This window comes from Vidua chalybeata, assembly GCF_026979565.1.
Source record: "Vidua chalybeata isolate OUT-0048 chromosome W unlocalized genomic scaffold, bVidCha1 merged haplotype SUPER_W_unloc_1, whole genome shotgun sequence".
In the NCBI taxonomy this organism is placed as follows: Eukaryota; Metazoa; Chordata; class Aves; order Passeriformes; family Viduidae; genus Vidua; species Vidua chalybeata.
The window spans coordinates 293163-314340 of record NW_026530320.1 but is presented as its reverse complement, the minus strand read 5'-3'; the positions used below and the strand labels follow the sequence as shown (position 1 = coordinate 314340).

The following is a 21178-nucleotide window of genomic DNA, read 5'->3' as shown; positions in this document are numbered from 1 at the left end:
ATGAGCATCTACATGGCGAACCTTCACAGGTAGTTTCTCTACCCGGGTAGCAATGTCTTTCCATTCTTCAGCAGCCCAAATTGGTTTTCCTCGACGCTGCCAGTTAGCCCCTTTCCATGTCTCCAGCCATCCCCACAGAGCATTGGCTACCATCCATGAATCAGTATAGAGGTAGAGCTTCGGCCACTTCTCCCTTTCTGCAATGTCTAGGGCCAGTTGAACGGCTTTGAGTTCAGCAAGTTGACTTGATCCACCTTCTCCTTCAGTGGCCTCTGCGACCCGTCGTGTGGGGCTACATACAGCTGCTTTCCACTTCCGAGTCATTCCTACAACGCGACAGGAACCGTCAGTGAAAAGAGCATAGCGTGTTTCCTCTGCTGGCAATTGGTTGTAGGGTGGAGCCTCTTCAGCCCGTGTCACTGGTTCTTGTTCTTCATCAGTGAGACCAAAGTTTTCACCTTCAGGCCAGTTTGTAATCACTTCCAAAATCCCAGGGCGATTCAGTTTACCAATACGGGTGCGCTGTGTGATGAGGGCAATCCACTTGCTCCATGTAGCACTGGTGGCATGGTGGGTGGAGGGAACCTTTCCTCTGAACATCCACCCCAGCACCGGTAGTCAGGGTGCCAGGAGGAGTTGCGCTTCTGTCCCAATGACCTCTGAGGCATCTTGGATTCCTTCGTAGGCAGCCAAGATTTCCTTCTCTGTTGGGGTGTAGTTGGCTTCAGACCCTCTGTAGCGCCGACTCTAAAATCCTAGCGGTCGGCCTCGAGTCTCATCAGGCACTTTCTGCCAAAGGCTCCAGGACAGACCATGGTTCCCGGCTGCAGAGTACAGCACATTATTGACCTCTGGTCCCGTCCTGACTGGGCCAAGGGCTACTGCATGAGCAATTTCCTGCTTAATCTGGGCAAAAGCTTGTTGCTGCTCAGGGCCCCAATGGAAATTGCTCTTCTTGCGGGTGACCAGGTAAAGAGGGCTCACGATCTGACTGTACTCAGGAATGTGCATTCTCCAAAAGCCTATGGCGCCTAAGAAAGCTTGCGTCTCCTTCTTGTTGGTTGGTGGGGACATAGCTGTGATCTTGTTGATGACATCCGTAGGAATCTGACGCCGTCCATCTTGCCACTTCACTCCCAGGAACTGGATCTCTCGAGCAGGTCCCTTGACTTTGCTCCTCTTGATGGCAAAACCGGCTTTCAGGAGAATCTGGATTATTTTCTCTCCTTTCTCAAACACTTCTGCTGCCGTTTTCCCCCACACAATAATATCATCGATATACTGTAAATGTTCTGGAGCCTCACCCTTTTCTAGTGCAGCCTGGATCAGTCCATGGCAGATGGTAGGACTGTGCTTCCACCCCTGGGGCAGTCGATTCCAGGTGTATTGCACTCCCTTCCACGTAAAGGCAAACTGAGGCCTGCATTCTGCTGCCAGAGGAATGGAGAAAAACGCATGAGCAATGTCAATAGTGGCGTACCACTGTGCTGCCTTGGACTCCAGCTCGTACTGGAGTTCCAGCATGTCCGGCACAGCAGCGCTCAGTGGTGGAGTCACTTCATTCAATGCTCGATAGTCCACAGTCAGTCTCCATTCTCCTTCAGATTTACGCACAGGCCAAATAGGGCTGTTGAAGGGTGAGTGGGTTTTGCTAACCACCCCTTGGCTCTCCAGCTCACGAATCAGTTTGTGGATGGGGATCACGGCATCTCGATTCGTTCTATACTGCCGGCGATGCACTGTCGAGGTCGCAATTGGCACTCGTTGCTCTTCCACCCTTAGGAGCCCTACTGCAGATGGGTTTTCTGTCAGTCCAGGCAGGGTGTTTAATTGCTTAATGTTCTCTGCCTCTACAGCGGCAATTCCAAAGGCCCACCTGAGTCCCTTCGGGTCTTTGTAATAGCCGCTCCGGAGGAAGTCTATGCCCAGAATACACGGAGCCCCTGGGCCGGTCACAATGGGATGTTTCTTCCACTCCTTCCCAGTCAGGCTCACCTCAGCTTCCAACAGGGTCAGTTGTTGTGATCCCCCTGTCACACCAGCAATGAAAACAGGCTCTGCCCCCACATATCCCGATGGTATTAACGTACACTGTGCACCAGTATCCACTAAAGCGTCATATTTTTGTGGCTCTGATGCGCCAGGCCATCGGATCCACGCCGTCCAGAAGATATGGTTTTCCCCTGCCTCTACCTGGCTAGAGGCAGGGCCCCTCTATGCCTGGTTATCCTTCTTTCCTTGGGCATATGTCTTGGAGGTTCCCTCAAGGGGATCAGACATGTCATCATCATCATCATACCTGGCTGTTCGGCTATGGGCAACTGGGGCTGCTTTCCTTTTCTTACCTTCCTTCAATTCACGCACCCATTGTGCCAGAGCAGCAGTAGGCTTCCTATCCCATTTCCTCATGTTTTCTCCAGACTCACGTAAGAAGAACCACAACTCAGCTCATGGGGTGTACCTTCTCTCCCCAACAAGGGAACGTCTGCGTTGGGTGCCAGGGCCTCTAATTTGTACAGCTGAGATTTGGAGGAGGTCCTCCTTAATCTCTTCCCTGAGTTTCTTGCGGCTTTCCTCTATTTTTCCTTCTAATTCCTGCAGTCGTGTCTCCATAGCTGCAATTCTGGCATGGGTCGGGCCATGTACAGCATCCGCATATGCCCGAAGCTTCTTTGCCATATCGAGTACAGTCTCATATACCTCCTCCCGCTTCATTATTGCTAGAGCAGAAGCGTATTCAGGTGGCCCAAGTCACACCAGTTTCCTCCACATTACAGGTGTGCATGGTACAAGGTCCGGATTCCTAGTTGTTACGTCATCTGAAAAAATGATCTCCACCACTGCCATCTCCCTCAGGCGCTGGATCCCCTGTTCTATGGTCTTCCATCGTGTCTGCTGAACATAGAGGTCATCGGCACACAGATATCTTTGTGCTATGCTGTCCAGGACCCGTTCCCAGAGGCTGTGAGGGCTAGCCCCCCTCATCATGCCTTGGTCGATGACAGGATCATGTGACAGGGACCCCAAATGCCTTGCTTCAGTGCCATCCAGAATGGTAGCCTCCCCTGCCGCATCCCAAAGGCGGACCAGCCAACTAATTATAGATTCGTCGGGCTGTCGCCGATAATCCTTCCTTAGGCCTTCAGGGAGAAGGAATCAATATTAGCCTCTGATCTTGTGCCAGTTGCTTTGACTCCTGATTTTATGTCAGGAGGCGTTGAGGGTCCTTCTCCTGCATCATACTCATCATTGTCATCCACTGGTCGATCGGTCTTCTCTGTGCACTTTCCACTCCGCGTGCTAGTAGCCACAGCCATTGGTTGAGGCTTGCAGTCTGGTTTAGCTGCTGGCTTCGAGCCTGGGCTGTTGGCTGCAGCCTGAGTGACTGGGATTGCTGCTGGTTTATCTCCCTGCCCCCCTTCCTCTGTCTGCTGCCCTACAGTATCAAGCAGAGTGCGATAAGCATATGCCAGGGCCCAGCTCACTGCAATGATCTTTTTCTCCTTAGGGTTATCCTGGCATTTCCCTTTCAGGTACTTTACCACCTCAGCTGGGTTCTGGATGTGTTCAGATGGAAAGTCCCAAACTACAGGATCAGAAAACTCCTTTAAAATTTGGCCCATATCCTCCCATTTCCCGCACCACTCAGGATTTTTCACCCTTGGTTGTACTCCTAAATCAGAGGTCTCACCACCCCTCTAGAAATCTCAGCCTTCATCTTATATAAACTGCAGACAGTATAGAGAAAGGTTATTAAATTAAATAAGAGAAAGATGGTGTCCTTGGCAGTCAGGGAGGACAGGACATTTTCTAATAGAGATGTAAACAATTCGGAGGAGGAAAAGGAAAGCAAAGGCTGAAAAACCTCCTCCCCCATAACAAATTTAGTACACAGCCACAACCACGAATTATACATTCCTGGAGCTGATAACAACATTTTTATAAGCCCCTTGCAAAGTATCACAGCCAAGCCCAGCCCAATAAATATTCTAGTTAGTGCCCCTCTGCTACAAAAGCTACGTATTAGGGACAATACTGGAGCTACTTCTGGATAAGAAAATAACTCCAGGGACCATAAAGCTATCAAAACTTCAAAGAACCCTAATGACCACAAATAGAGGCAGGCTTTCACTCCAAATGACATTATAGCTTTAAAAAGAGACATACCAATATTCCCACAAAACAGCTAAAGCCAAAATATTATTAGAATAAAGTTTTTTCCACTTTGTCTGGCCTTCCCCGTACAGGCCACCAAATTATTTGTCCTGGTTTAGGACAAATTAGGGGAAAACATCTCCAAAGGAGCCCCTTATAGGAAACAAAACCCTCCGCAACTTCCCCCACCACCGGGTTCTGGAGGAATTTCTTCAGAGGGGAAGTGGAAAAAACTTGTTTATTAAGGAACAACAAAAAAACACTCCCCAGCACAAGAGAAATAGCCCGAGATGACAACAGATGTTTTCACCAGTCCAAGGGGGTTGAGCTGTATCTCTCTTTGCCGCAGAGGGTACGAAGCTTCTCTCGCAGACCCCGGGGGAGCTCCTGCCCGGAGTAGGTCCGATATCTTCGCGGGGGGGGGGGGGGGGGGGGGGGGGAAGGGAAAAAAGCAAGCAAGCGAAAAGCAAAGAAAAAAGAAAGGAAAACAGAGCTAGCAAAGCAGGCAGCCAGCAGCGAGCAAAAGCAGCAAGCCAAAGCAAAGCAGCAAGCCAGCAGCAGCGAGCCGGGGTGGGGGGGGGAAGACAAAACAAACTGAGAGCAGGGAACAGAAACCACGATTGGGATAATAAGCATGAAAATGTCCTGTCCCCACGACACAGGGATATCATCTACTTAAGTTCTCTGTTGTTTTTTTTTTTTCTTATTCTCTACTATGTTAAAAACAACACTGAAGATTGCTCTAAGTGGAACATCAGAGAAAAAAAAAAAAAAACTCTTCAGTTCCATTTCAAATATTTGACAGCAGTGTATATAACTTTTACTGCCTCCAACCTGTATCTCATTTCTCCGTTATAGATTTTTCAAAGAGAATTTGTCTTAAAAATAAGAAAATATAACTGTTAACCTCAAAGACTTTCAAAAGCTCTTTCAGGAGCACTTTAAACTTTAGTAATTGGAAAATATTTCAATATAGGCCGAATTCCAAGTTATCTAGTATGCCAAAAATTTGTTTTGAATACTTTTTTAAAATACTGAATAAATAAATTTGGACATATAACTGAAGTGAGACTAGGTAGAATTTTAAAGTCAAGAAAAATTATATCTGACTTGAAAAATTGTTTAATACAATTTATCTTTTTTATTTGAGTGCTTTTAGAGCACTTTTGTTACAGTATTTGACTAGTTTAGGCTGCAGTCTGAAAGAATAGGAACAGTCATGTGAAGTATGTAATTTTGAGATAGATGTACTTACAATGTCTGCTCTGATTGATGATTGCTTGGATTGAACCTGTAAGATGGAAGCTGTTCAATGTCTGTCTTTGTCAGTCCTCGATGTTTGGCTTCTCCTAGATGTTCTGCCAAATTCAACAGTGCCTACGAAACAAGGAATTTGGACTTTTTAACATTCACTGCCCCAACAAGCTCCAGCTCTACCAGAAGTGATTCCTTCTGCCACGTCACAGATGGCAAAACCCACCTCATCACAGAATCTTTTCAGTCAGAAGGGACCCACAAGAATCATCAAGACCAACTCTTAAGTGAATGGCCCATATGGGGATTCAACATGTGACCTTGGCATTATTAGCACCATACTCAAACCAACCAAGCTAATCAAGGCATGTTTAGACTTGCTTCTCTCTACAACTGCAAGCACTATGGAAAGATGTCTTTCGAAGTTTGATCATTGACAAATTGTTCTGAATTGAATAAGATAGTCTCTTTGGGATTTCCAAATATCCATGACCTAACTGTTAATCACTTCTGTAACTGTATTCACAGCTTGATACGTGTTTTATTTTGGAAGTTAATTCCCTTTTCCCTGTCCCCCACACAGTTGTGTGAGTAACTAGAAGAAAATGTTGACAAACTTACTTTCTAGGAATATGCAATGAGCCTAGCTCTATGTGTCCAAGAGTTTAAAGGGACAACTTTTTACTCACATTCCACTTCTTGGGCTAACTGAATTGAGACATGGAGATTTTATGCTGAGCCTTTGGAAACAAAGACATGACATCAAACTGAATAGAGACATTTTCTGATAAAATTTTTTGCTCATACAGGTAGAACACTGTACCTAAGTGATCCTCATGTAAATAATTTCTGCTCCTGCATGAGGGGCTCCAGAAAAGCATCGGTATAAACTTGATAGAGAACTGAAGCACAGAAGTTAAGAGATTTGATGAAAGATGCAGAGTACAGATTCTCAAATAGCCCAAAACCCAAAGCCCAAAATGCCAGCTACAATATGATGCTTCTTTTAACTAGCAAAATAAGCATTATAGGAGAGCCTGTCATTACACTGCAAATGCTATACAACAGCATAAATACATGTCTGAGCAGAATCAAGGCAAAACAGATACATGAGGAGGGGTAGGCAGCAGTTGAGGGCTGCTTAACAGAATCTGATGAGACTCCAACAGCCTGAGAAGCAGCAAGGACAAGAGCTGGGATTAGCCCTCAATTATCTAAGACTGACATTTTATTTCAAAATATGTGACTTGCTGTGCTCTCCTTATTGTCAAGAGAAAATATATATTAATAGATTCTTGCCAACAGCATGTTTACCTGAACTCATCCTACAATGTTAACACTAATCTGTAAAGATAGCAAGATAGAAACTAGTATGGAAAAATAATGTTTCTATATTCTGTTTTCATAAACATTACATTTATTTAATCCAATTTTTGTCTTTAAAAAGCAAAAACCATTTAAGTTCATATATTAATGTCTGTTCTTCATGAATTTGTACTTCACGCACCAACCTCATAGTTTTCGACCTCTCCATCTTCCACATCCAACTCAAAACTGAAAGCTGGTCTAACTGCAGGTGGCACAGGAAGCAATGATCTGCCAGAAGAACAAACAACAGTAAAACTCAAAATCTTCCTGAAGAAAAGCCTGCAAACATATGTCAGAGGTAGAGTTATGTTATTGATCTGTCTGAAATCAATGAATTCTAAGAATCAGTAAAAGGTTAAATTTGAAATTAAGAATTAAAATAATTAAGACTTAAATTGCATCACTTTTTGGTACTCGCTGTATTGAATTTTTAAATTGCATGTATATTACTATGAAATCTCATACTTACAGTAAGGTTCAGTGTTATTACAGAAATTAATCTCTTGATAGCCTGCATCACATAGTTAATATTAATATTGAACAGAGTTTCCAGATTTAAATTTGACTTATATATCAATGAAGATTAATAACCCAAATTCATTTAGCTCCCAATACAAAAGCATTCAAGCACTCAGAATAGAATAGGATAGTGTGGAATAGAATAGAGTATTTCAGTTGGAAGTGACCAACAGAGATCATCTAGTCTAACTGCCTGACCACTTCAGGACTGACCAAAAGTTAAAGCATATTATTAAGGGCATTGTCCAAATATCGTGTCCAAAACACTGACACACTTGGGGCATCAACCACCTCCCTGGGAAGCCTGTTTCACTGTTTGACCACCTTATCAGTAAAGAAACGCTTGCTAATGTCAAGTCTGAACCTCCCCTAACACAGCTTTGAACCATTCCCAAGCATCCTGTCACTGGATACCAGGGAGAAGTGACCAACATCTCCCTCCCCACTTCCCCTCCTCAGGAAGCTGAAGAGGTTGTCCCTCAGTCTCCTTTTCAATAATGCACATAACAAAGATAATTACAACATAGTACTGGGCCAACTTCCACACTGACAGCAGACCAAACTATGCATTCCCATATAACATGGATTTGGCCAGAGAAGAACCTCTGCAGATATAAAGGGAAGAGCATGTGATTTTTCTGGGGTTTTTCCTTTAGTTAGAAAAGCATTGCCATCTCAGAATAAGAATATGTGTCAAAGTTTAATGCACAACCATAGAAATAAAAAATCCTCGGCACTATAAATTAATCAGGAATGATTGTGACACATAAGCAATCTTGCCTGAGTAAACAGACAAGCAACTATAACATCAGAACAGACTTTGTCAAAATGCACAATGCAAAATTTAAAAACTTCAATGAGTCATATATCCTGGTACTATTTTGATGCAAGTCGAATAGCAGAGTCAGAAATTATAGATGTTGTGGCAAAACAACAAATTACAAAGTTAGATTATCTCCATCAATGACACCTTTAAAAAAAATCTTCATTTTCCAAGCATTTTGTATTAATTTCCAAAACAGAACATATAAAGAACAATAAGTTCCCTGTCATACATCTGATCTACAGCAGATGGGATTTACTTTAAAAGGTTACTGATAATCCCTTAATGCTACTTCTACCATCCCTTCTCTTCCAGAAATGGTTAATCAGGTGCAGAAGTTCAAAAGCTGTAACAGATTATTGGAAGAAACCCTCTCAAACAACAACAACAACAACAACAAAAAAACCCAAAAAAACCCCAAAACACACACATACCCAGGAAGGCTCCTCTCAATATATTTCAGTAATTAAGAGTAAATTTATTTACCTGTGGGGTTTCTTTTGTTTGTTTTTTTTTTTTAAGGAATGTTAGATCTTTATCTTACATAAGTAGACTTTAGGATGTGTCCTGGTTTTGGACAAATTAGGGGAAAACACCTCCAAAGGAGCCCCCTATAGGAAACCAAACCCTCCGCAACCTCCCCCCCACCACCGGGTTCGGGAGGAATTCCTTCAGAGGGGAAGTGGAAAAAACTTGTTTATTAAGGCACAACAAAAAACACTCCCCAGCACAAGAGGAATAGCCCAAGATGACCACAGATGTTTTCACCAGTCCAAGAGGGTTGAGCTGTATCTCTCTTCGCCGCAGAGGGTACGCAGCTTCTTTCGCAGACCCCGGGGGAGCTCCTGCCCGGAGTAGGTCCGATGTCTTGTGGGGGGGGGGGGGGGGAAGGGAACAACAGAAACCGGGAGAAAGGAAAAAAAAAATGGCAAAAAAGCAAGCCAGCGAAAAGCAGAGAAAAAAGAGAGGAAAGCAGAGCCAGCAAAGCATGCAGCCAGCAGCAAGCAAAAGCAGCAAGCAAGCTAAGCAGCAAGCCAGCAGCCAGCCGGGGGGGGGGGGGAAAGGAAGACAAAACAAACTGAGGACAGGGAACAAAAACCACGATTGGGATAATGAGCATGAAAATGTCCTGTCCCCACGACATTCCACCCCTTATCCCATATCGTGAACATGTTACTGAACTTCCTTCCCACCTGCTCAAACCTTCCACACTTACACATTCCCTTCCATTCTCACTTGCTCTGACTTTCGACATTTACACATTTCCTTCTGTCCCATGTCTGTGTGGTTTAATGTAGAAACAATGGCAGTAACATCCAGCAAATTGAGATGTTTGCATATGAGTCTCACCCCACAATCAGGTCTCCCTGAGGTACACATCGTGTTCTTCCATCTTTCTGCATTATCCACCATGTACAACCTGGTCCCTGAGCAAAGACAATCCCACAAATGGGTTTGTCTGTACTCGAGGCAGAATTGATCCACACTGTCCTCCCTAACAAACCTCTGATATGTGCCACTGGGACTTTATCTCCGTCTACTATATTCAGGGACTCAGACTGGGCAGGACCTGCTCGATTGGTGGAACCTCAGGTGTTAACTAACCAGGTGGCCTTTGCCAAATGCTGCTCCCAGTTTTTGAAAGATCCCCCACCCAATGCTTTCAAGGTGGTTTTTAACAGTCCATTGTACCTCTCCACCTTGCCTGCAGCTGGTGCATGGTAGGGGATATGGTACACCCACTCAATGCCATGTTCCCTAGCCCAGGAGTTGATAAGGCTGTTCTTAAAATGAGTCCCATTGTATGACTCAATCCTCTCAGGGGTACCATGCCTCCAAAGGACCTGCTTTTCAAGGCCCAAGATGGTGTTACGGGCTGTAGCATGAGACACAGGGTAGGTTTCCAACCATCCTGTGGTGGCTTCCACCATTGTGAGCACGTAGCGCTTGCCTTGGCGTGTCTGGGGCAGTGTGATGTAGTCAATCTGCCAGGCCTCCCCATACCTGTACTTGGACCACCATCCCCCATACTATAGGGGCTTCACTCGCTTGGCCTGTTTGATGGCAGCACACGTCTCACAGTCATGGATAACCTGAGAAATACTGTCCATGGTTAAATCCACCCCTCGGTCTCGTGTCCACTTATAGGTGGCATCTCTACCCTGATGGCCTGAGGCATCATGGGCCCATCGCGCTAGGAACAACTCCCCCTTGTGTTGCCAATCTAAATCTATCTTTGACACCCCTATCTTTGCAGCCTGATCTACCTGCTTATTGTTTTGCTGCTCTTCATTAGCTTGACTCTTGGGGACATGAGCATCTACATGGCGAACCTTCACAGGTAGTTTCTCTACCCGGGTAGCAATGTCTTTCCATTCTTCAGCAGCCCAAATTGGTTTTCCTCGACGCTGCCAGTTAGCCCCTTTCCATGTCTCCAGCCATCCCCACAGAGCATTGGCTACCATCCATGAATCAGTATAGAGGTAGAGCTTCGGCCACTTCTCCCTTTCTGCAATGTCTAGGGCCAGTTGAACGGCTTTGAGTTCAGCAAGTTGACTTGATCCACCTTCTCCTTCAGTGGCCTCTGCGACCCGTCGTGTGGGGCTACATACAGCTGCTTTCCACTTCCGAGTCATTCCTACAACGCGACAGGAACCGTCAGTGAAAAGAGCATAGCGTGTTTCCTCTGCTGGCAATTGGTTGTAGGGTGGAGCCTCTTCAGCCCGTGTCACTGGTTCTTGTTCTTCATCAGTGAGACCAAAGTTTTCACCTTCAGGCCAGTTTGTAATCACTTCCAAAATCCCAGGGCGATTCAGTTTACCAATACGGGTGCGCTGCGTGATGAGGGCAATCCACTTGCTCCATGTAGCACTGGTGGCATGGTGGGTGGAGGGAACCTTTCCTCTGAACATCCACCCCAGCACCGGTAGTCAGGGTGCCAGGAGGAGTTGCGCTTCTGTCCCAATGACCTCTGAGGCATCTTGGATTCCTTCGTAGGCAGCCAAGATTTCCTTCTCTGTTGGGGTGTAGTTGGCTTCAGACCCTCTGTAGCGCCGACTCTAAAATCCTAGCGGTCGGCCTCGAGTCTCATCAGGCACTTTCTGCCAAAGGCTCCAGGACAGACCATGGTTCCCGGCTGCAGAGTACAGCACATTATTGACCTCTGGTCCCGTCCTGACTGGGCCAAGGGCTACTGCATGAGCAATTTCCTGCTTAATCTGGGCAAAAGCTTGTTGCTGCTCAGGGCCCCAATGGAAATTGTTCTTCTTGCGGGTGACCAGGTAAAGAGGGCTCACGATCTGACTGTACTCAGGAATGTGCATTCTCCAAAAGCCTATGGCGCCTAAGAAAGCTTGCGTCTCCTTCTTGTTGGTTGGTGGGGACATAGCTGTGATCTTGTTGATGACATCCGTAGGAATCTGACGCCGTCCATCTTGCCACTTCACTCCCAGGAACTGGATCTCTCGAGCAGGTCCCTTGACTTTGCTCCTCTTGATGGCAAAACCGGCTTTCAGGAGAATCTGGATTATTTTCTCTCCTTTCTCAAACACTTCTGCTGCCGTTTTCCCCCACACAATAATATCATCGATATACTGTAAATGTTCTGGAGCCTCACCCTTTTCTAGTGCAGCCTGGATCAGTCCATGGCAGATGGTAGGACTGTGCTTCCACCCCTGGGGCAGTCGATTCCAGGTGTATTGCACTCCCTTCCACGTAAAGGCAAACTGAGGCCTGCATTCTGCTGCCAGAGGAATGGAGAAAAACGCATTAGCAATGTCAATAGTGGCGTACCACTGTGCTGCCTTGGACTCCAGCTCGTACTGGAGTTCCAGCATGTCCGGCACAGCAGCGCTCAGTGGTGGAGTCACTTCATTCAATGCTCGGTAGTCCACAGTCAATCTCCATTCTCCTTCAGATTTACGCACAGGCCAGATGGGGCTGTTGAAGGGTGAGTGGGTTTTGCTAACCACCCCTTGGCTCTCCAGCTCACGAATCAGTTTGTGGATGGGGATCACGGCATCTCGATTCGTTCTATACTGCCGGCGGTGCACTGTCGAGGTCGCAATTGGCACTCGTTGCTCTTCAACTCTTAGGAGCCCTACTGCAGATGGGTTTTCTGTCAGTCCAGGCAAGGTGTTTAAGTGCTTAATGCTCTCTGCTTCTACAGCGGCAATTCCAAAGGCCCACCTGAGTCCCTTCGGGTCTTTGTAATAGCCGCTCCGGAGGAAGTCTATGCCCAGAATACATGGAGCCCCTGGGCCGGTCACAATGGGATGTTTTTTCCATTCCTTCCCAGACAGGCTCACCTCAGCTTCCACCAGGGTCAGTTGTTGTGATCCCCCTGTCACACCGGCAATGAAAACAGGCTCTGCCCCCACATATCCCGATGGTATTAACGTACACTGTGCACCAGTATCCACTAAAGCGTTATATTCTTGTGGCTCTGATGCGCCAGGCCATCGGATCCACACCGTCCAGAAAACACGATTTTCCCATGCCTCTACCTGGCTAGAGGCAGGGCCCCTCTATGCCTGATTATCATTCTTTCCTTGGGCATATGTCTTGGAGGTTCCCTCAAGGGGGTCAGACGTGTCATCATCATACCTGGCTGTTCGGCTATGGGCAACTGGGGCTGCTTTCCTTTTCTTACCTTCCTTCAATTCATGCACCCATTGTGCCAGAGCAGCAGTAGGCTTCCTATCCCATTTCCTCATGTTTTCTCCAGACTCACGTAAGAAGAACCACAACTCAGCTCGTGGGGTGTACCTTCTCTCCCCAACAAAGGAACGTCTGCGTTGGGTGCCAGGGCCTCTAATTTGCACAGCTGAGATTTGGAGGAGGTCCTCCTTAATCTCTTCCCTGAGTTTCTTGCGGCTTTCCTCTATTTTTCCTTCTAATTCCTGCAGTCGTGTCTCCACAGCTGCAATTCTGGCATGGGTCGGGCCATGTACAGCATCCGCATATGCCCGAAGCTTCTTTGCCATATCAAGCACAGTCTCATATACCTCCTCCCGCTTCATTATTGCTAGAGCAGAAGCGTATTCAGGTGGCCCAAGTCGCACCAGTTTTCTCCACATTACGGGTGTGCATGGTACAAGGTCCGGATTCCTAATTGTTACGTCTTCTGAAAAAATGATCTCCACCACTGCCATCTCCCTCAGGCGCTGGATCCCCTGTTCTATGGTCTTCCATCGTGTCTGCTGGACATAGAGTTCATCGGCACACAGATATCTTTGTGCTACGCTGTCCAGGACCCGTTCCCAGAGGCTTTGAGGGCTAGCGCCCCTCATCATGCCTTGGTCGATGACAGGATCATGTGACAGGGACCCCAAATGCCTTGCTTCAGTGCCATCCAGAATGGTAGCCTCCCCTGCCGCATCCCAAAGGCGGACCAGCCAACTAATTATAGATTCGTCGGGCTGTCGCCGATAATCCTTCCTTCATCTTATATAATCTGCGGACAGTATAGAGAAAGGTTATTAAATTAAATAACAGAAAGATGGTATCCTTGGCAGTCAGGGAGGACAGGACATTTCCTAACAGAGATGTAAACAATTCGGAGGAGGAAAAGGAAAGCAAAGGCTGAAAAACCTCCTCCCCCATAACAAATTTAGTACACAGCCACAACCACGAGTTATACATTCCTGGAGCCGATAACAACATTTTTATAAGCCCCTTGCAGAGTATTACAGCCAAGCCCAGCCCGATAAATATTCTCGTTAGTGCCCCTCTGCTACAAAAGCTACGTATTAGGGACAATACCGGAGCTACTTCTGGATAAGAAAATAACTCCAGGGACCATAAAGCGATCAAAACTTCGAAGAACCCTAATGACCACAAATAGAGGCAGGCTTTCACTCCCAATGACATCATAACTTTAAAAAAAGACATACCAATATTCCCGCAGAACGGTTAAAGCCAAAAATATTATTAGAATAAAGTTTTTTCCACTTTGTCTGGGCCTCCCCGTACGGGCCACCAAATTATTTGTCCTGGTTTTGGACAAATTAGGGGAAAACACCTCCAAAGGAGCCCCCTATAGGAAACCAAACCCTCCGCAACCTCCCCCCCACCACCGGGTTCGGGAGGAATTCCTTCAGAGGGGAAGTGGAAAAAACTTGTTTATTAAGGCACAACAAAAAACACTCCCCAGCACAAGAGGAATAGCCCAAGATGACCACAGATGTTTTCACCAGTCCAAGAGGGTTGAGCTGTATCTCTCTTCGCCGCAGAGGGTACGCAGCTTCTTTCGCAGACCCCGGGGGAGCTCCTGCCCGGAGTAGGTCCGATGTCTTGGGGGGGGGGGGGAAGGGAACAACGGAAACCGGGAGAAAGGAAAAAAAAAATGGCAAAAAAGCAAGCCAGCGAAAAGCAGAGAAAAAAGAGAGGAAAGCAGAGCCAGCAAAGCATGCAGCCAGCAGCAAGCAAAAGCAGCAAGCAAGCTAAGCGGCAAGCCAGCAGCCAGCCGGGGGGGGGGGGGAAGGAAGACAAAACAAACTGAGGACAGGAAACAAAAACCACGATTGGGATAATGAGCATGAAAATGTCCTGTCCCCACGACAGGATGTAACCATGGATATAACTCAATTGTTATGCAAGAACAAAGTGCAGTCATTCTACACTGAATATCTTTAAGGAGATTTCAACAGAAAAAGAGGCATAGAAGATCCCCAAACTACATTATCATCAAACTGTTCAGTTGTTTAAATAGACTGGAAACTTTTAAAATAGCTACAAGCTTTCTTATTCCTTGGGATTGTTTGAACTGTCTATAACCTGTGATAGAGCACAAACATAAAAAAAAAATATTGAGGGGATCAACTAGCTTGCAGAGTTATTTAATAGTCTACAAGTACAATCTGCTTTGGACTTACAGTACATATGGTAATAGGCTGGGATGGTATGAGTGTGGTGGCATTGTTTGCTGTGATAGGTATCTACTGTGCCCTGTGAGTCGTCAAGGCATAAAAGGTGGGTAAAGCTGTAAAAAGGAAGAAAAAAGTCTTGTCTTATTTAATAATGAAATTAAGTGAAAAATGAGTGTTGAAATACATTTTAAATAAGGCATTATCAAAAAAAAAAAAAAAAAAGCCAGCCCTGTCCAAGCCGAAAAGTACCAGCCTTTTCAAAATGAATTATTTTTAACCAACAAATCTCATCAGTAATTTACAATTATACTATCCTGAGGGAAATAAAAAGTAACAATGCTAACCAGAAACCCTTGTAAGTTAGTGCTGGGGTTTAGGAATTGTCTTCCCCAATTTAGTACTCCCACTAAAGAGATCATTAACTGCTCCCCTCCCCCCAAATGGGAGGCACAAAAGGCAGAGATCACTGATTGAGATAAGAACAATTTACTGGAAACAGCAATGGAATAAAAAAATTTACAGTAACAGCAACAATATTAATAACAAAATTATACAAAAAAGGGGGTGATTCATGCGCAAAAATGCTCACTGTGGACCCTGGGCGACAGTGAACAATGGCCGATGGGTTCCCTACCCTGCCATGCTTTGTTCCACTGGAAAGCCACACCCTTCTTCTCGGAAGCCAGAGAGTCCCCTGACAACTGATGTGAGGTGGTACAGAATAACTTTCTAGCCATGCTCACAGGGCTTCAGGCTCTGCCTCCTCATGGCTACTGCAAAAATTAACTCTGTCCTGGACAGAACCAGGACAGCTAGCTAATAAGCATTTTGTATGGCTTTGTATATCATCTGGTTTGGACAGGCAGGACTTGAATTGGTGAACATGCTGCAAACCAAAAGACAAGGGCTTTCAACTTGGCGCAATGCGCCAGCTTGTGTAGTTGGTTGGGTAGGAATGAGAATTCTAAACAACATATATACAGGAGTTCTTTCACTGGTATAAACCATTGTAGTGGTTTGGATTTGTTAATTTAAGATTTCCCTAATTTTAAGATTTTCTGGCCTATTGTACTAAAGAGTGTGGTAGGTTTTGGTGCTAGTCAATCACCAATACACTCACTTCCTGCTGTGAGATAGGATTAGGAAAAAGACAAAGCAGGCTCAAAACTTTAAAAGGGTATAAAGAAAATTTTATTAAAAGCAACTAAAAGAAAAAAAGTAAGAATCAAAACCAATCCTTCAGAACACTTCTCCCCCTACAACCTTTTCTTTCCCACTGACAATGTAAAGAAATAAAGCTTAAAATTCTAGTTAGTTTACCACCTCTAGAATAGTCTTTCTTCAGGTCACTTAGGGAGACAAGTCCCTCTTGTTAAAGTTATGGAGACTTCTCCACAAGAGGAAAAAATAGTTTTCTTGTGGTTCTCAATTTCATCATGAATAACAGCCACCCGGGGAACCCTGCCATCATGAAGTCTTTTCCATTTCTACAAGCCTTCCCACAGCTTGTTGATGGGCCATGTTGACTTATGGGGTATTGTTTTAAAGATGAGCTGTTTAAAGGTAAAATTTCTCATTATCTATTTCCAAAATTATCTTCATCCCTGGGAACAGAGATCTTCTGATCTTCTTCTTCCTCTCCTGGGGGCACAGGACTACTCTTTTTCTCTGTTCAAACTGCTCATGAGATCATAGCTACTTTAATATTTGCTTACTTTAGCATGGAGGCCTTTGCTTGATATAAATGTTAACACTTTTATCTCCCTATAGTTTCATGTGTTATAGGGAAAAAAAAAGTCTTTTTTCCATAGTTTATAAGAGGATTTTAGCCCTACGATTAAGGCATCTTCTCCTCCCTCCCATCTGGGACTTAACTTCTTCCTCACTGACCTCGATGTTTTCATGTTGTTCCTTTACATGCTTGCATCTTGTTCCTTTCTTTCACTCGAGGGAGGATTGAAGTATTGAAAGTGCCGGGGCCCACCACCTCCTCGCCAACCAGAAAAGATAAAAAGATTTCCCTGGTTTCTTTCGTCTTTAACATATATCTTTCACAGAAGCATGTCCAGCTTCTCAGTAGTTTAACAGACTATCACTTATACAAAAAGCTTCTACATCACTTCCCTAAATTTTCCTCCTATTCCAAACCACAACAGCCATGTTTTCATTCTTCCAAGTTTGAGCCCTTGGACTCTATGAAGTAAGTCTAACCCTAAAATCCAACCACCCTGACTTTCCACAGCTGCAACCACTAATGAAATTAAATTGCAAAAATGCCATTTTCAATAAAATGGTTATATAACTTAGAGCAAAGATCAAGACATTGAACTGAGCATGCATGAAGATGTAGCACAAAACCAATACTTACTACTCCAAATGAAATCTCTTGGTGTAAAGGATTGTGGGCTAAGAACTGGATAGAAGCTGAGGAAGTCAATGTTGGTGGATGAGGTGATGGAGGGTAGGTAAAGCTTCCTATAGGAAGATGTTCTCCAAGCAGTTCTACTTCATTGTCTATCCTTTGAAGTGGCTAAAAGAAACATAGGGTTTACTGTATTAATAGAAAACCAGTTTTGATATTTATTTTTAATACCAAAAATCCAAAACTCCAATTATATGTTTTGAGGAGTTGTGAAAATTTTATGGAGTTGTTGGAGTTGGTATTTGTGACAAGGTTTTGGAAGTGGAGGCAGGGGGCTGCAGGAGTAGCCTCTGTGGGAAGAGGTAAGGGCTCCCTTGTGCCAGACAACTGGTTCCAGTTGGCTCAGCAATGGACCCACCCACTGCAGGTCAAAGCTGAACCAATCAGCAGTGCTGATAGTGCCTCTGTGAAAAACTATTTAAGAAAGGGAAAAAAAAAAAGCTGGATGGTTAGTAGGAGGAAAGAAAAACAGCATGAGAAATGGCAGAGGAAATACCATGGTCAGAGGAGGAGAATGATGAGGTGCTCCATGGCACCAGAACAGATATTCCCTGAAGCTCATGGAGGACCCACTCTGGAACAGATTGATATTTCCAAAAGAAACCGTGGCACATTGAGAACTCATGCCAAAGCAGATTTTCCTGATAGGACTGCAGCCCATGGAAGAACCTACAATAGAGCAAAGTTTTGTGACAGATTGCAGCCCATGAAAAACCCATGCCAGAGCAGAGGAAAGGTGTGAAAAGAAAGGTGCAGCAGAGAATGACTGCTAAACAGTGACCATAACCCCCCACATCTCCTCCCTCTTTTGCCACTAGGGCAGAGACGAATCTAGAAAAGAACCACTATCAGTGGATGAGGATCGAGTCAGAGATTTATTACTTGAGAGAACTTGATCAATACACGTCCATGGGACCAGATGGGCTACATCCAAGAGTGCTGAGAGAACTGGCTAATGTCCTTTTAAGGTTGCTATAATCCTTAAAAGATCGTGGAGATAGGGGGAGATCTGTGACAACTAGAGTATGGTAAAAATTGCATTCATCATCAAAAAAGGAGAAATCTGGGAAACTACAGACCAGTCGACCTTACTTCAGTCCCATGGAAAATCATGGAGTAAGTCCTCCTGGAACATATTTCTGGGTATATGGAAGAGGGAATAGTCAGCATGGCTATACTGAGGGAAAATCAAGCAGATTTTCTAGTATGACAAGATGACTGGATCTGTGGATAAGGGGGAGGAGTGGATGTCATTCACCTCAACTTTAGTAAGGCTTTTGATACTATCTCTCACAATATTCTTGTAACCAAAGGTAGCAGGCTGACTGTTGGCCAAATGCCAGTGCACTCACGAAAATCATGTACTCATTTTCCTCTGCTATAATTGAGCAGAGGAGAAGAAAAAAATCAGTTAAAATAAAGCTCATGGGGTTGAGATAAGGATTAGGAGAAAAATACTTTAAGGGCAAGACAGGCTCAAAACTTTAAAAGGTATAAAGAAAGCTTTATTAAAAGAATTAAAAGAAGAACGATAAGAACAAAAATAAATGCTTAGAACACCTCTCCTCACCCCAGCCCCTCTTTCCTTCCCACCAACAGTGTAATGAAGCGATACGTGGAATAAATAAATAGACTCAACAACCAGGGGTAGTTATGAAGTGGGTATGTATTGTCGGTGCCCGGCACAAGTGAGATAGCTCTCCAAAAACTTGTGCGCCGAGCCTCAGTCTGGCCCACACTTTTATTCACAAAGATGTTCCATATGAAATACATTGCACAACTTTTCCACGCATATTCAACCCCTGGCCCCGCCTGTCCTTGCCTCTCATGCTAAATAGGTCCACGCCCTTCTGGGCATGCATGGTTTGCTGTGGTGGTTGCACGGGGGTCTCAGGGGTCTTCTGAGGCTGAAGATTTTAGTCTTCCTCATTACTGAACTTTTGAACTTTTCCTCTCTGCACATGCGCTTTTGGTCCTTCAGTACTTATCTGTGAACATCTGTCAATCTTGATAGGCTTAGAGACAGAGGGGCTTCTTTATCTGGGTTCTTTGCATCCCTGGGTATTGTTCTTTTATGCAAGAAGCTTCAGAAATTTACATTTTCTTATGCCTTTTGAACCATGGCAGAGGTTTCTTAAGTAAAAGGTTAAAATTCAACACATAACCCTATAAGCTAAAATAGAAATGCTTAATTCATTTTGTTAACTTAAGTGAACTCCAAAAATGTCTATTTCAGTAAAGAGACAAAACCTGGGATTTTTCCAGTCAGTTTATCACTTCTAGAAAGAATCTTTCTTCAGTTCACTTAGGGAAAGGAGTCTCTGTGAACTTTTCACTGTGGGTTTAATTTTCACAAAAAGCAGCCTGCCCAGAATCTGCAATCATGAAGTCCCTCCTACACTTTGCAGTCTTCCCACAACTGTTTTTGTGGGCCATTTCAGCTTATAGGGTACAGTTTATAAGGATGAGCTGTTCTAATATAAAAGCTAAGGGTCCTCTTCTTCTGTCTCTGAAAGCAAAAGTTCTCTGTCTCTCTACTCAAGTCAGATCACAGCTTTTCAACATCAATATATGCCAGTTCTCATGGGCTGTGGGTGAAGACTACATCCCCCCATACGCTTTAGAAATTACAGGGAAACTGTTGTATTATAGTCCTCATCATGGCTTGCAGAAGAATCTCAGCTCTGAAGCCCAGAGCACCTTCTCTTCCTCCTTCTCCACTGACCTTGGTGTTGCCATGTTTTTCGCCTCATGTGTCTTCACTTTTCCATTTTTCTCTGATTCGGGAGAGAATTGGTACCTGTAGGTTCATCTCTTCTCAAGCTCTATTAATTGAAAAGATTTTGTAGAGTTCTCCAGCACTGAAAAGGTTAATCTCATCCAGGCTTTGCATTGGGGAATTGCCTCTCGCTGTTGGTGTTGGTCACGTGATCCCTGCCGGGCACTGACCGTGAGGGCCTTTCCCGGTGCTGATCTCAGCTGCATAGTTGCTCATGGCACCGGGATGGCTTTATCAGCGGCAGGATCTTGGCTGCCGCGCAGATGCCCAGCGGCTCCCCCCGCCCCGGCCCTGCTGGGAAAGGGGGCCGGGCTGGGCTGGCCCTCCACTCTCTTGTAGAGAGCAGGAAGTAAGAACTTTCAGCGGGCTTTTTTTGTTCTTAAATGTGATTCATAGAGGCGTGTCCAGCTTTTCTAATTGGATTAACAGTGTGCCCATCTTCAGAGATAGCCAGCTATTGGTCTTGCCAGGCATGGAGGAAGTTGTTAGTGCTCCTCACAGAAAAAAATCACTTCCATGGCTGACGTTTTTCCTCCTCACCATAATAAATTTAATGCAAAACCAGCACACCAAGTTTGGATGTTACAGTCTGGAAGTGTGGACAATTAGATGGATAAAAAAATGTTTGGATTGTTATAAATGGAATGCTCCAATTTATTAATTAAAGGAAATTTATTAAATAGTCCAAATATAAATTTAGAGAATAACAACGAAAAGCCACTATCAAAAAGGTCAGTGCCGAGCCCAGGATCATCACTGGGTGAGACACAGGTTCTACCACTGCAGCAGAGGTTCCCCTATGCTTCACACCGACTTTCCTGTCCGAGCAATTTTTATACGGTTTTTCTTGCCTGGGGCAAAAGTCCCTTTCTTCTTTTCTGGGCTGTACCCATTCATGTGGAGTTCTTTCACTGTGGCAAGTGGAACAAAACCCGTCCGGAGAGTAATGATCACCCGTGATCGTGTTCCCAGAGTTTGGTATTCAGATG

The 21178-nt window shown here is 44.9% G+C and overlaps 1 protein-coding gene and 1 long non-coding RNA gene across 2 annotated transcripts in view; both read right to left on the bottom strand.

Moving 5' to 3' along the window:
* Positions 1-21178, bottom strand: part of LOC128782840 (E3 ubiquitin-protein ligase RNF38-like) — a 68178-nt gene that overhangs the window by 22076 nt on the left and 24924 nt on the right. Inside the window, 4 exon segments of the mRNA XM_053933329.1 lie at positions 5411-5532; positions 6921-7005; positions 14995-15101; positions 17357-17518. Coding sequence (XP_053789304.1) covers positions 5411-5532; positions 6921-7005; positions 14995-15101; positions 17357-17518 — 476 coding nt within the window.
* Positions 8859-14265, bottom strand: LOC128782849 (uncharacterized). The gene is made up of 2 exons (XR_008428904.1): positions 13883-14265; positions 8859-8986 (listed from the first exon to the last, which is right to left on the bottom strand). It is a non-coding gene; the product is annotated as an uncharacterized LOC128782849 (long non-coding RNA).